General features: G+C 40.5%; 1 protein-coding gene across 3 annotated transcripts in view; it reads right to left on the minus strand.

Annotated features, from left to right (window-relative positions):
- Positions 1-14301, minus strand: part of NOVA1 (NOVA alternative splicing regulator 1) — a 129056-nt gene extending 114755 nt beyond the window's left edge. For all 3 annotated transcript variants that reach the window (XM_026051710.1, XM_026051709.1, XM_026051711.1), the window contains exons 1-2: positions 14072-14301; positions 12059-12202 (exon numbers count right to left, since the gene is read on the minus strand). In XM_026051710.1, coding sequence (XP_025907495.1) covers positions 12059-12202; positions 14072-14207 — 280 coding nt within the window. In that variant the 5' untranslated portion in view covers positions 14208-14301. The remainder of the gene's footprint in view (positions 1-12058; positions 12203-14071) is intronic.
- Between the last annotated feature and the right edge of the window lie 2137 nt (positions 14302-16438).

Here is a 16438-nt window from a genome sequence, read left to right on the forward strand (position 1 = left end):
AAAAGATCTGAATAATCTTGAACTTTTCTAAGGATTTTATTGAATGCACTCTGCATTTGATCTTCCTATATATGAAAAACATGTCAAATTTGGGCTATATAGATGGGATGCATATTTCAACTTGTGTACATTAAGTACTTACCTGAATTTAATCTTATACAGAAATTGCTGGTAACTTTAATCCTCACTCACTTTCTGGGAAGGCGGTGAAAAACAAGAAACAAATCCCCACTTCCCTTACCCTCATAAGGCACAAGGAATGGAACTTGAATTGCTTTTGGTAAAAGCAWGAACAGTATCTTGCAGTCCTACCCTGCACAAATTTAGGCAACGCTCAGCTGTGGTGGAGTATCTGATCACAAGCAACATAGCAGGACAGAATGTTTCAGTTTTTTGACTAGTTCCAGTCACTCTTGCGAAGTTTACTTACCASACAATCTGTATCCATTGGATGGACAGTTATGGGTACCCTTTAATGGCAAAACTTCCATTTTGAATGAAATATAAGAATATGTATAAAAAAAGTACAYTAAACTGCTCACAAGAACTGCATATTTTCCAGTGTTTAGAACATGCTGAGCTACAACTTTAAGACTCAAAATTTAAAASTTTAGACCACAATTTGAAATTCTTAAAAAAACAGCTTTAAAATTGAAAACTGAAACGCTTGCTCAGAATAAATCAGATCCTCTCTCACAAACCAGCCACATATACAAAATAATTTTCTGACAAAATYTATCTTCCTAAGGATATTCAGCATTTCCAAAATGAGTCCAGCGAGCTTCATCAGCTTCCCCTGTGGAAGGGGCCGCTACAGTAATTATTCCACAGCCCGAAGTACATGATACCAGCAAGTTCTTTCTACCCACGGTATCTACACTAAACTTGATTACTTCTCTATCCCATCCAAGAAGAAAAATTACCCTTCTCTTCCAAGAAGCAAAAAAAGAAATTGGTGAAAATTACAACAGCCTAAAGGGCATTAACATAAGAGAACCTATTCAGTGTTGAGTGAAACTCCAAAATGAGTCAAGCTTCAGTATGAAGAGAAAGTCTATCAAGCATCCAAAGGTATCTTGGTCTTTCCCTCTGGAGGGACATCTATGTGGATTCCAGGATGCCTGTTGATCCACACTACTGCTGTCACATAGAYCTGTTCCTTCACATATTGAGACCAGCTCATACAAAATATGCCAGTGTTCTCTCCTGAATTACCAACAATCTGTATTGCAATTCAGTAGATATATACTGACAGTGTTGGGCTTCCCCCCCCCGTCAGTTTGCATTCTTAAATCACACATGTTTCTAGATCTACTTGGTGCACTGCAAATATGAAATCTTCATTAATTCCTGAGATAACCTTTATTTTTAATACATGTCTCTGGACTTCAATATCATTATCAGTAATTATCAGCATATCTGCATCAAAAAGTTGGTACTAATACAAACAAATATAAAAAATAYTCTTTATGACCCTTAAACCTTATCTTTAGCAGGCAAAAAAGATCCAAGTTAAGACACTGCTACACTCAGCTACAGAAAGTATTATGAACACCTGCTCTCATCTCCTATGCAAAAACAATTCACAGAAAAAAAAATCCTACATAACCTCAAGAGCCKCTTTAACCATACACATATTTTTAGAAAAAGGCCATTAAATTTTAACTGAAAGACCAGCAATAAAAATACCACAATCCTTAGAAAATTGCCATAATTTTCTAAAGTTTGCATGGGAGAAATAAGGAACTCAAATGAGGACTGGTCATTCTGGTAAAAATCCAAGTCTTTTAAAGATAAATACATAAGCAAATAAAAAAAAAAAAGTCAATGATCTTTAAGATAGCCATTATAAAGCTGCCAAAGTTCATACACACATAATGATTCACAAAAGAAAATCCACACAAAAAAAATATTGCACAAGATAAAATCTTACAAGTTCCTAGGCTAGACAAGTAAAGCACAGCAGTTATCTAGGCACATTAATGAACTATTCCATGAAAAAAAGGACAAATAATGGGTAAAAAACTAAGGAATTATTTTTATTTCAAGCATGTACATGTGTGTTCAAGAAAAAAGAAATTCAAAGGATTACTTTATAATTAAAATTGATCATATATTGGGCCAACCTTACCTGTGGCATCCTCAAAATCAGAAAGTTCTAAACTACCAAAMGGTGAAGAATGAAACTAGAAATACTCCTACGCATTAAAGATCATTTTTAGAAGTTTTTATAAAGCAGAACTATAATTTCTGAGCTTTACTCTCAAGAGAAGATGCTAATATAGAAACAGAGCAATAATCTGTTACTAATCGACAAGTTACCATTTTAAAAACAATTAAAAAAATAAACAGGTATAAAAATATTACCCTCATCAATTGCCTACCTTGCTACCCCCTATATACTCTATGTCTCTTGAAAACTAGGAGTTTCTAAAAAAACAGTGTTGATTTTTAAGGTACAGTAAACATTAGGGAAACAAATACAGCCACCCATGATACTGAATCCTTCAAAAATATACAATCTAGTGCTCTGAGGTTAATGTCATTATGTTAATTTCTATATATGCTTTAACATACAACACCCTAATTGATTTAAAATTTGGCTACCTGAGTAACTCCTTTCTTTTTCCTTCTATTAAGAAGTTATTCAAGAAAAGAACTTACAAAGAACCCAAGTAAAATGAAGATGCCCACCATGCAAGCAAAGTATCTTCTTGTTTTAAAGGCCCTTTCCTGACAAATCCTAAGGATCTGCTTAACATATACAATTTGTCCCATCTTTGCTCCAACTATTTGAATCAATTAAATGTAAAAGCATTTTATCTGTTTTATATTACATCATGTTGGCACATAACAGAACAGCTAGTCCTAACAGTAGGTACATAGTGAACTACAATACAGCTTATAAAGTTTTTATTGTTAAAAGCAGTGCAAATACTAGATGAGCACTTGGCATTATCACCAACCTAAATAAAAACTTACATTCCTGAAGAAAATCTTTCTGAAGTTAGCACTACTTTGTAGTTGCTGTTGTTGTGATTTTTAAACAGGTCAGCACGCTAGAAAGCATATGCTGGCTGAGGTTTAGTTCAACAACTAGCAGACATGGAAGTGTACTATGCTGCACAGTAAAACACTCAGAAGTCAGGAAGTGATGCAACTGTAAGGAGTTTCTTTGGAAACCAATATTTACTTTAGATTGACAGAATCGCCAAGTGTCCACCTAATACAGTAAGTAGAAGACATACAAAGTGTGCACACACACATGCAAGATGGAAAAGAAAACCTATACACATACTTTATCCAACTTCCCATTACAATACATCAGCAACTTATTTTTATAAAGCTTTAGGGCACCCATTTTGTTGTAGACCTTTGAAAACCAGCACAGACAGAATGCTAGAAGAGGGCCTTCATTCCACAGAATTTCTCTTCATGTACAGGTCAATAAAGTTCTAAATAACACCTATTTCTTTCCCCCCCGCCTTTTTTATTTTTTTTCTTTATTTTCTGTGCGTGTGTGTGTGTGTGTGTGTGTGTGTGTGTGTGTGTGTGTGTGTGTGTGTGTTTGTGTCTCAGGAAAACTGTTGATAGACTGCCAGCTTCTATCCCAACATAAATACTCCCTAACTCCAGCTCAATGCTGCTGCCAAAAGAGCAATCGCTGCAGCACCCAAATTACTGCTACTACTACACACAGTACTTTTAGATGCACTCAAAAAATGCCAGTTTACAGATGGGGCCAAAATGTAATCTCAACTAGACCAAGCTCCAACGAGGCATACTGCCCAAGAGGCCTTCTCTCCTCCCCTCCAAGCCACTGTCCTACTCGTTGGTAACTACCCAGCCTGATGAGTTGAACTCTATGCATTCTGGATGCTATGTGCAGCAAACCAAATGGACATGTGTCATTTCCTACTTTTCCAGTGTGTGATTTTTATATATATATATATATATATATATATATATATATATATAAACATTTTCAGAAAGACTCCATAGCAATATTCATTTAACTATTTGTATTTTCTCACCTATAATTTGAAGAGCGGAGTTTAGAACACATCAGGAAGATGTTAAATTACTGCTGTCTTTGATCATCTGATTCTCCAAGATAATTTCTCCCCCAAATTGTAAAGAAGTACCTACTTGAAAACAAAATTCAATACATGTACAGACAAATCTTCCAAGAGCTTTGGAGGGTGCGCACTACGGTTCTCGAGTCAAGCAAACAGGTGCCACTCTATGAAGTGGGGGAAAATAGTACAAATGTGTGAAGCTCTTTATGTGGGAAATTACAAGAGAGTTAAATGGCACTGAGCAAGGCACAAAAAAAGTGCTTTTAAAATAGAAACAAGGGAACATGCAGAGAACCTCAGTATCTAATTTAATTAATGATTGAGAATGCAAAGGCTCCAACTGGTGAAACATTAGCAGCAGCCATGAATTTCACTGTAGTTCTGTATAACAAGTAATCTTACCTGAGTGATTCTCAAAAAAATGTCAACACATCGATTGTATTTTTCATCTGATCCTGTCAATGCTGAGATGACAGGCCCTGCAGGATGCAGTGAGAGATCAATGATGAAAAACAGATGTTTAGTCTTTTCACAATCAAAACCTACAAGACCAGGCAAATAAGAAATTCTGTCTGAGATTTAGGCTTCCTCATATCTAACCCTACCTTTACATAATCACTTACATATGCATGAACTGACAACTGTCTGTCTTCCTCACTTCGAAGGGACTAAAACACTGGACCCTCAAATCATCTGTACTACCAACGTAAAACTTTAAATCTGGTCCCTCACAAGCAGACACTCTTCTTCCAAGTACTACCTGGTCACATAGCCAGGTATTTTTATCAGCTACTTTATACATCAGTTCCATGGTCTTTCCTGAAGTAGGCCTAACTCTGACCACCAATCACTCATCAATACTTAAACCTTATATRAAGTCAAATGCAATCCAAAAGAAGAGTAATGTACAGATATACTGCACACAACTAGCTCAAGTGAGCAGCAATAAATTCATAATCCAGAGTTAAAAAGGCACCYTACATTGCACAGCTGAGAACTGTCCGACTTCAACATACTTGCTTCCAAATACTACCTGAAACTAGCCTTTCAATCAGACCACTTATACACTTCCAAAGGGACTTTACTGCTTGGATATAATCAAGAACAGAACATTTAATATCAGACAATCGCCMACCAGATGCAATCACAATGATCAAATATGTTATAGATCAAAAATTTATATCCAGTATACTATAGTAAAAGCAAGTTAATATGGGAAAAAATAGTTGCCTTTTTTAACTATTAGACATATTTAATATTTCTATTAAAAAACAATGAAAGTTTAAAGTGAAAACTATCCTGACAACCATTTTATTTTTTAATTAATGTATCATCAATGTAATTAACCCCTACTGAATAATCACAATCTGCAATGTGGATACCTCAAAAACTGACATAAAAATAGAACAGAAGCTTACAAAATAGTAACTTAAATCTCTGGGCTAAACTTTGTTTGGATACTTCCTTTACAGGATGAAAAAATAGAAAGGCCCTGATAGAATGCCCCTGAATATCAAGAAAACTATAAGCAACTTACTAAGTTTCCTAAAGCTCGGCCATGCGAGCAAGCAGAAGATAGCACTATCTCCACAATTAGGTAATTTGGCAGACTTGCACACATATATAGTACATATTTATTCTGCCAGCTAAAGGAATTCCACTTTTACCCATTTCCATGTTACTACGTATCTCTAAAAACTACAAAACTGAGCTAACCAGCACCAAGCAACTAACGTAYCTCAATATAGAGAGCACTAGAAATTCATACAAAACACCAAAGTAAAAAGATTGTTCAAAATGAGSTGGAAGCATAGACAATTTTATTTTATGCATTTAACTTCAATTRCTCTCCTCCCATTCCATTTGCTTTAACAAATGACCATTCTCACAGACAATTATATTTGTTGTCAAAATAAACTAAAATATTTTTATTAAGTCCATTTTAACAGTGATATTTAGAAGTTAAGTTTATTCACTTCATTACTTCACAGATACATTTGATAATCAGCAAAAATCGCAGTTTTAAATTAAGATATCAGAATTTTATGCTAACGTCAAACAAAAGCAATCTCAACATGAGAAGACCTGCMTAGAAACGAGATCATCAATAAGACAAAAAAGCAGCCTTTCCATTTCTGGTACGTATTGCGTTTTACACCACGACACCGCAGCCTCCCAGGGTCAGATTAATTAAGATCCCGAGCAGCTGCAGTGCAACGTGAGAAGCACACGCTGCCACAGCTCTCGCCGCTCCAGCCCAATTACCTGCACCACCCCGGCACCGGGCAACCCGCTACGGGCGCGCGTCTCGAGCGGCTCAGGAGCTGCCACTGCTCTCCTGGTAAATGCTGAGAACCAGCCAGGCTCTTTAAAGACGCACCGCGAGGCTGACTGCACCTGCCGTGAGCCGCAGTGAGGAGTCCCAGGCATGTTTGTCAGTCAGATCTCTACAGATGTTGCTTAACTTTATGCTACAGCTGTATCCAAAGATGGAAATGAGAGAGCAGCCAGACACAATCCCTCCTCCCAAACCCCTGTATGCTCTACTTCTAATAGCTAGCCTAACAAATTCACTAAAGCAATGGTATTCTTTCAGCTACTGATCACAGATTAAATTAAACTGTGTGGTCAACTACAGAGAGCAGTATCTTAGCTGATGCAATTAATTAATGAAGAAACAAGAACACTAAGACTCTTTGAAAAGGCTATCACAGATTATATCCATTTTAAAACTGCAAAGAATGAATGCATCTTTTACTGCACAAGGTAGAAGAGGAAAAATGATTAAGAGGTTCAGACTTTCCCTAATTATATCTTTAAAATAATAATCCAAGCCCTGTATTATGAGGAACATCCATTAAAGCTTTAATCTTCCTGCAAAATATCACTAAACTATTATATGAAAATTTTAAGTTCTGTGACAACAGAACTATTTAAATGTGGTAGTTTATATAAACTTAAACTATTTTCTTTTTTTAAAAAAATCAGAATGAATAARTCCAGAAAAAAAATATTTTCAATGAATATTCACTTACAGAGACCTCAACTTTATCAAAAAGCAAATAATACTGTTATTAGMAGTGTTTTCATCTGCATACAAGCACTTCCTGATCTACTGAGCATCACTTTTTTTTTCTCCTCACCAATTACTCTGAAAACCAGAAGAACAAAGGTGAAAACGATGGAAAATGGCATTTCTTTGTAATGACTGTAGCCATTTGATTTTGTTCTTTATTTCATCAAAGAAGCGCACATATCGTTAGACYGTATCACTTAAAGTCAAACTAACCCTTCTCATTACAGCACTAGTTGTTTTCAACCTCTCCTATGCAAGAGAAAGACAAAATACTTTCTTGCAAATCCAAGTCTTTTACTAGGTAAAYGCTTCCTCATTCACGTATCTAAGTTTCTAAGGGTAAAAGAAACTGGTGCAAAATTTCCAGTGACGTTTCATCAAAATTGCCCTAAACCTCTCAAACAAGAAGTTACCAAATAATAGCACACGAGGTGAATTAGTTACGTAACAATCTCAAGACCTTACTCAGTACATATTCAGTGGCAGTTTCCTTTTARATGCAAAGTATTAAGGATCTCCTAGCTAACAAGCTAACTTTTTTTCCAGTCTGTTCCAGTAACTAAGCAACTGACAACTGTCCAACTGAGAATTATCTCTCTGAACAGCTGGCAATCAACACTTGGGGTTTCTTTTACTTTTCTTTTTTAAACTAGTAAAAAGACAAAAAATTACAGCTATTTTATAAGTCTAAGTGGTTCTAACGATCCTACCTCAGAAATATCTACTCACACAAGTAGTCATTTCCCCAGTTCCATTATCCCCAAAGTTAGTCCTATAAGTAGATACTTAYAAGTGAATCTGAAAAGCTTAGCTTTACATGTATGAACTATTTAGCAACACTTAAGAAAAAATATTAAAATCAAAAGTATCAAGAGCAAGACGCACTATGTATGATAATCCATATTCAAAAAACGGTGACAACAGAGTTTTTTCTAACTCTGTTATTTTCTCTTCCAAAAAGTAATATTTCATTTAACCATTATTTCAAGTGTTGATCTTTAAAACACTGATTTCTGTTCCCATAACACTCTGGATTATTTTTAAGAGTTGGAAAATAATATAAGACAGTTCCTTTACTAAAGGCAAAAATAACGGTAAGCAAAGCTTGGTATACTCATCTTACCTTGAGAATTTAATATGAGCAAGAAAGCTAGAAAATGGATTTATTAATTTTAAATCCCTGTAAAGTTGTGTCGTTATACAATCAATGTATTTGAAAGGTTTTTTTTTTTTAAGAGTCAGAATAACGTGCTTCTCTAAAGGACACTTTCACAAATAGGTAGGTGGTCTCCCATAATTCATGGATGCTTCAGAAAAAAAAAAGATATTCAAACTCAAGAAAAGCATCTCAAATACACGTCACTTGGTAAAAATACAGCACAACCACACAACGCTTCATACACTCTCTGTAAGGAGGTGGGTAGGAAAATTCCCTTTTGTATTCTCCAAACCTTTAAATGACTTCTGATTAGAAATCGATTATAAAAACAAAAATGCTAGTCTTTTGTTAAAAGCAGTAAAATCTTATCCCCTTTTAATTACGTGTTTATTAATTTCTGTTCTTAACATGATCTAATTTAAGTACACATATGACTTCATATTCCAATAAATTGAAAAACACTGACCGAGCTCAAATTTACTCAAGCACTGAGTCGAGACCAGGCAAGATCCTGTTGCAAGATAAACAACACGATGCTGTAACACAATTTTGTGTGCGGGTGTGTGCCTGGGTGTGCAAGCGAGCAAGAAACAACGACAGCACTCGCAGGAAGGCATTCACCACGGGAAAAACACACACCCAGAGGAGTTTGGCAGTCCAGTGCTCACTATAATTCAGAATGGAGAAACAGTAAGACAATGAGTGCTTAACACAACAAAGATACATTAACCACTGACTCTTACTAGATTATCTGAAATAAAACCATACATAAGAAAAAGCTTCGCAGCATGGACACTTTCCTTAGGACACTCACTTCATCAGAAGCAGCATGCTATGTCCATATTTACATTTTGGATCAGAACCTACTTCCCAATATTCACTCTGAAGAAAAGATCAGCTCTTACTATTTTAAGTGTAGGACATAGCTTTGAGCTTCAGTTCCATTTATTTAGTGGGACATGCCCAAACAGAAAAATATCCGAAAGAGACTACGCAGAATAAGTATCAGAAGTTCAGATAACCTGAAAAGAAAACAGTGAATTGCATATTGGAAGAATAAGGACTGTAGTAGACAACAATAGGTTTATGTATTGCTACCTACTTTGTTAAGTAAAAATTCAGTGAAAAAGAGTGCTTTTTTTTTTTCCTTCTATTTCCTGTCATAAGAGCAGCCATGTAATTCTTCAGTAATTATGTCACTTTTTGATGCACAAAAACAGTAACTCTAACAGAAATGAGTCTACATATTGAACTCCTATATCACAGGAAACTATTAGGTCACAGAAATTTACTCATGACTCGGCGTTACRACCAAGTTCCTTCTTTCCAAACATCAAGTTACCTAGACTACCCTAGAACTTGTTGGAATGACAAAAAGTTTGAAAAGAAACTTCCATGAAAGAATACTCGATGAAAGAAAATGTGTACTAATATCATTTATAATCACAAACAAAGAGTATGGAATAAGTAATTTCTATTCTGAGAAAGGAATAAATACTTCTAGAAAATCTGTAAGAAAAAATTAGCCAAACTTTGTATTTGCYGTTTCACAAGGTTTGTATTCCCTAACGCTATATGAGCATTAGGGTCTGGAAGAAACCCAAAAGTCATCAGCTTAGGGAATGTCAGGACCTCAGAAAATTCCACAGGCTCGTGGTCAAATGCAAACAGAAAGGCTAACAAGGACTAGCCACACTGGAACCAGTCTGTCATACTGCTACTAACTAAAGCATAGAACAGATATCAAACTATTTAAAATAAGTAAGTTTCTAAATGATACAATATGGCTGTAAAATCAGAATTGCACAAAGTCAAACTGGAACTTCATCTGCACCTGTTACAGCAAAACTGCATGAATGCTGCTGCCATAGTCATTTATATTATCACTATCGATTTTRAAAGGGAATATTCTTACTCCTATCATTCCAAATTGCTATATTTTTATTTTCCAAAGGCTCCTGAACTGCTACTGCTTCATCTTTCCAATTTGTTGCACACAAAAAAAAGTATAATTCTGATTTAATCAACAAACAGAAGAATTATGATAGAACCCTGAACAAAAGATCTAATCTTTGGAGTGTTCTTTCCAAATGAGTGTAAATAAACTATAGTTAAATGAAAAGCCATGTAATTTCGTATTTGGAATATCCTTCATAAACACCAATTTTGTCACATCCTAGCACATCTGATACCACCTCATGTATAATGCAAAAAAAAAAATCTATTTCATTTTCTTCTATTGACAGTGAATTTAATTTAGTATCGCAGCTCTTTTTTCAGATGATGTTATTAATTCTGCAATCAAGCTCTTTTGAATGCTTTTATTTCTTCCAAGAGTTTTCACAATTCCACAGTGATTTTTTTCCACCCTAACATACCTTTCAAAATAAAGGACTGCCTTTCCCAACTTTCTCGAAGCAGAAACAGAAGGNAAAAAAAAAAAAAAAAAAAAAAAGGAAACTCAAAAGACGACAAGACGACAAGCATCAGTTCTTAAGCTATATCCTTCAATAAAAAAAACTATCCATATCATTTTAAGTTGCAACATTTAAGCTGCAGGAAAGATATCTCAGGAAAGATATGTACAACAGGTGCATTCAAAATTCTATATAAGAAATTGCTATTTTAAACAGAATACAACCTCTGCATTAATAAAAGAAAGTATCCACCTATGCCTGGCATTAAAGACAGAAACCAGGAAAGCTAAATACTACAGTGTTCTGCTTACATCCATTCCAACTGTCTTCGCTATTTCACAGAATTCAGGCATCTTGCTAAACTAGAACAAATGCAAAGCAGCTCTGCTTTTTCCAACAGAAAAGATTCAGTAGCATGAAGTCAACTCAGTTCTATATCATCATCTATACTTCAAAATATCAGGATCAAAACACCAAAAAACATGTCACCTCTGTTATAAATTTGCATCAATTAAAAAGTCCTCCAGAAAAAAGTTCAATTACAAAATGCTAATTTGTTAGTCTTTAGGAAGAAAAAAAAGATTACTCAATCACAGAAGCTAAAATATTGTTTGTCATTATTTAATATCKCAAGAAATTTTCTAATGGAGAAATGTTAGGTCAGATATTGCTACATGCAAGTAGAAAAAACTTGCTTTCTGCACGTAAATATAGTTGTTATAAAACATACTAATTTTTATATTTATCTGAAGTATTTCGATTTTATAACAGAGTTTTCTTTCACTATCATGATAAACACAATATAAAGAAAATGTGAAGAGCAGCACTTGTCCCCTTTACTTCACTCCAGAGCCAGTGAACAAAGCAATGAAGCAGAAAGAAGGTACATAATGGATTTAAAGTAAATGGCCCATTCTTTAAGAAAGCAGACTCTCATTTTTACTCATTCTAGCTTAATTGTCATTACAATGTCTGGAAACTTCAAAAGAACAATTATTTTAACGCCAGCTGTCAAGTTGTTTCCATAAAACTACATTTTTAACAAAAAAACAGAAGCAATCAGAAAACGTTAACGAGAATATTTTCTTGCAGAAACATTGCAAACATCTTTAACCGTATTTCAGCTGTTAAGCCCACTAGATCCTAGGCAATTCAATACAGTAACTAAAACAGAACATATTCACTGTTGCACTTCGTAATATGCTTTTCTGCTAAATAACACTTCCAATTGCACTGGATGCTTACTCTTCAATATACGAAACATTCTGACATGTGCATATTTCCCTTGGGATTTAAAAATAAAGAATTGGCTATTTTTCGCACCTACCTGGGTAAAAATCTTTGGATTTAGACAGCTTGATGGTGGCCCCAGTCTCTTTCTGCAACTGAACAATTGTCTGTCCTCCCTTCCCAATTATAGATCCAGCAGCATAACTAGGTATGAGGACCTTTAGAAAATACTGGCCATCCTCTGAAAAATTGAGATATGCATGGTTAAGTTGGTTTCCAAACTTTCATCTCCCCCTCCAGACCCACAAATAAATAAAATATTACATTTCTAGAGTCGTAGTTCATGCATCCACATCTAACCAGTTGCGTCATTTAGCAAGACACATTTTGACTACCTTTGCCATTTTAAATTACATACATGTTTATGATAAAATCAAAGAACCCACATATATATATTTTAATTCTGCGAAAGAATGAGAACAAAACCTAAATGATGCATTTCAGAAAATGGAATTCTTCCAATTATTACAATGGTAACCATAGCACAGCAAAATGAACAGAGCCCTTGAAAAAAAATTAAAGCCCTGCACAAAAACGTGCTCAGTGACAACTACGACCTTGCCTGAAAATAAAGCAAAAGAAATGCCAAAACTAAGGAGGAATGAATTGTAAATACTGATGGGCTATTTGTTTGTGATTAGCAAACACATGAGAATAGCAATTAGTTATTGCCTGCATTCTTCTTAAGTGAGCAAAACGACTACTCTGCTACCAAATAACCCACCCAAAATGTGGGGTTTTATTCCAAGCACTTCAGCCACTGCCAAGAAAACAACTCAACATGGGGCGGATGGAATCACTTGCCTAAGTAATCCTGGTGTATTCCTTTAGCACTTCTTAAGCGACAATGATCTCTTTTAAGCTCATTAATTAAAGGACATTAAGAAGAATTTTTCCCAAATGATCAAAAGCCTAAGTCACTTATTTTAAATGCACTTAAAAGGTGAGAGACAATGCCAATCCTCTACCCACCACTAGCTTTCAAGTGCAAAATCAGAATAGGTAAAATATATACGTGTCTGTGTGTGCGCGCACACATGAGTTTTATATATATGTATGTATGTTGTGTGTATATATGTGTGTATATATATATATAATCCATGAGAAATGAATGGGGGGGTTGAACCCCAGGCTCGGTCAGGAGCTGCTCAATTGTCTGTGCTCTGATCCCAATCCCAGACCTAAACCCAGCGTCGCTGAAGTCTGGGAACCTCCAGCAAGTGCCTCGGAAAAGTGCAAGACAATAAGGGCAGGCTGATTCCCAGACTCCTGCTCTCCCCGGCAATCGAGGCAGTGTCCCTTTTTTTCTTGTTGTTATTGTTGGGTGCTTTTTTCCCCTCTTTTTAATATCATCSTTTTTTTACGGTGCAGGCTGTTCCGTGAAGTTGCCCCTGGCTTGTTTTCGGGGAACAAAAGGCCGGGGTCGCGGCTCGGCGCGGGGCCACGCGCGGCGGTGCCCATCCGTGGCGGCGTCGCCGCCTGCCCGCACAAGGTGCTATATTTAGCGCGGCTCGGGCGCTGCGCGGCGCGGCGCGGGCGCCTTCACCTCTGCCGGGCGCACCGCGGCGGCGGCGGCGCGGGGATGCTGCGCCCGCCGCGCCTCACGCGCGTCGCCCACAATAGCGGCGAGGCCGCGGGCAGAGGGAAACACAGCGCAAGGCTGGGAAGCAACTTGTGACCCCCCCACACCACCGCCTGCCAACCACCACCGCCCGCACCCCGAGGATGGCAAGGGAGGGAGCCGCGCGCCCGCCGCCCTCCTCCCCGCTGCCGCCCCTTGGAGCCGCCCGCGAAACGGGCGGCGGAGGCGCCGCGGCTCGCGGCAGCCCCTTGTTCTCCTGCCTAGGCTGCGCGGGGTCAGGGCTGCGCAGCCCCGGCGCGGGTATTAAATAAAACCGGCCGGGCAGATGCTGAAAAGCGACGCCATTTTGATGAATGATAACGGCGGCGAGCGGGGGATGCCTGGGGGGGCGCGGGGGCGGCGGGCAGGTAGCGCAGGAGAGGCGGGAGGGCTGCGCGGGGGAGGGGGCAGCGCGGGGCAGGTACCCACCGCCCGTGTTGGTCCTCTTGGTGCTGCCGGCTTCGGGGGGCGCCTCGAGCGGTCTTTTCCGGGAGTCCGGCGGGTCCAGGTCTATGGGAACCCCGGTGTGGGTCCCGTTCTGCTGGATGGGAGCTGCCGCCATCATGTTTGCTGCTGCTCGGAGGAGAATTGTCTCTTCCCTTCTGTGGTGGGGGGGCAGGGAGGGAAGGGGGGGAAGGAGGAGGAGGAGAAGGAGGAGGAGGAAGAAGGGGGAGGAGGGGAGGGGGCTCGTCCCGTTCCCTTGTCCTTTTCGAAAGCGTAGAGCTAAGCTCGGGATTGTCGAGGATGCTCCGCGCCTTGTTTATCCGGCACCCGGGGGGAGGGAGAGGAAAGGAGGGAGGGAAGCGGGCAGGACTGGGCTGGAGGAGCAGCTGCAGTGCAGTGTCAGGAGGAGATGGGAAGGGAGGCAGGGGAGCGAGGGGGGCGAGAGAGGGAAGAGAAAGGGGCGACAGGAGAAGGAGGGGGAAGAGTGAGACAGGAGGAGGAGAGGACGGAGTGAGTGGGAGAGGAGAGGGAAGGAGGGGAGAGAGTGAGTGGAGAGGAGAAGAGAGGAGGGGAGAGAGTGAGTGGGAAGGAGAGGAGGGGAGAGAGAACGGGTGAGACAGCGGAGGGGGGGCGGAGGGAGGGAGCGATGGAGATGGTGGGCGAGCGGGCGGGCGAGGATCCGCGCTGCCTCTGTGCCCCCTTCAGTCCCTGCCTGCGCTAGCGCGGAGCCTGGCGCTGCCGCGGCGCGGCCGCCCGCGCTCCCCCATGCTCTGGCCTTGTGTGCACGGGCGTGAAGGCGGAGTGGGGCGGGGGAGAAGCGGGAGGCCGGGGGGGGGTCGCCGGCTGCGCGCCGCTCCTCCGCGCTCGCCCCACGGACGCGGGGGCCGCCGGGCTCGGCCGCGCTGAGCGAGGCGGCACCAAAGGTTAGAGCCGGGCGTGGGGGGGCAGCGCGGGGGGCCGCCGGAGGACGCCCGGCCTATAAAAAGGAAGGCGGGGCTTCCTCCGGAGACGGGCGGGCGGCCTGGCCAATGGGAGCGGGAGAGGGTGAGGTTGGGAGCGCAGCGTTTAGCCAATGGCGGCCCGCGGGTGGAAAAGCTGGCGGGGAGGGGCGCGGGGGCTTTAACCTCCGCGGCGGCGGCGGCGGGTGGGGGTGACGGTTGGCGGCGGCGGTTGGAGGCGGCGGGAGGGCGCGCGGGGAGGCCGCCGCGGGCGGCGGCACGAGGGTCCCCACCGCGATGCGGTGTCACCTGGGTCGCGCGCCGCGCCTCGCAGGCCCGCGGCGGCGGGGAAGGGCGGGCGGCGGCGGCTCTGCGGGAGCGGCGGAGCGTCCTGCGCCGGGGCCCGCCGCAGCACCTCGGCGCGACGCGAACGGGGCACGGCCGCCTCCCGGCGAGCGGCTCCCTGCCTCGCGGCACCGAGCTCCGGGTGCTGAAGGCTCGTAGAGAAAAATGATAATAAACATGTTATTTCTGTGCTGTGGCAACTGGGCTAGCTGGAGCTGGCTGGCCCGGTGCGGTATTCCTCGTGTAAATATTTAGTAGAAAAAAAATCAACGCTGCTTCACTGTAACGGAGGTTGCCTTTACCTAGAGGTTTCCTGTTATTTAAGTGGAAGTTTAGAAGGATCATGAGGTACTGGGGGCAGGGGAGCTTTGAGAGGTTGTGTATGTACTACAAAAACACTTTTACTCTCTGCTATTTAATTGACTGTATTAAAGCCTTCAAACATACCTGTAACAGTGTTTTAGCATTAATTTTGTACAAATTGTAGTAGTGCACATTTATTGCCTCAAACCGCGCTCGCTGTTATATCTATATTGATTTGCATGTGTGCAGAGTAGTTGCTGTCTCGATGCCTCTTGCAATGCAAGCTTAAAACCTGGCTGTTGTGGATGAATTCCAGTTTCCTTTCCAAGCTCCTGGGGAGATTTGGCCCTAATTTTAGTAACTGCTGGCCACTGTACTGCCCCAAACAGTATCTAGTACTTAACATACAAATTTCATGTATAATATATAGTACAGCCCATAACCCCTGCTTATAAATTATGAGCCAGATACATAATGCATTATAGGATATTAAAACATGGGCACTTAAATAACCAGAGAGGCTYCCGCATTCACAAGCCTAGAGGTCAGTCCAGCATTCTAGGTAGGGAACTTTCAATGGCTTCTTTGGGATTTGTGTCCTGGGAATGCAGTATCGAGGCTGCTCGTAGTCAGGCTCCATAGACGCAGCTGATTCAGTAACAACCACGGAATGTACACAGTCTGTATAAATGACTGTATAAAAACGGAACTTTCTTACTCATCGTAGACCCTTTGTATCTCAGATGCTCTGATTCATAATTGCTTA

The sequence above is a fragment of the Nothoprocta perdicaria genome, unplaced genomic scaffold (assembly GCF_003342845.1).
Source record: "Nothoprocta perdicaria isolate Ctin4 unplaced genomic scaffold, notPer1 scaffold_8, whole genome shotgun sequence".
Taxonomy (NCBI): Eukaryota; Metazoa; Chordata; class Aves; order Tinamiformes; family Tinamidae; genus Nothoprocta; species Nothoprocta perdicaria.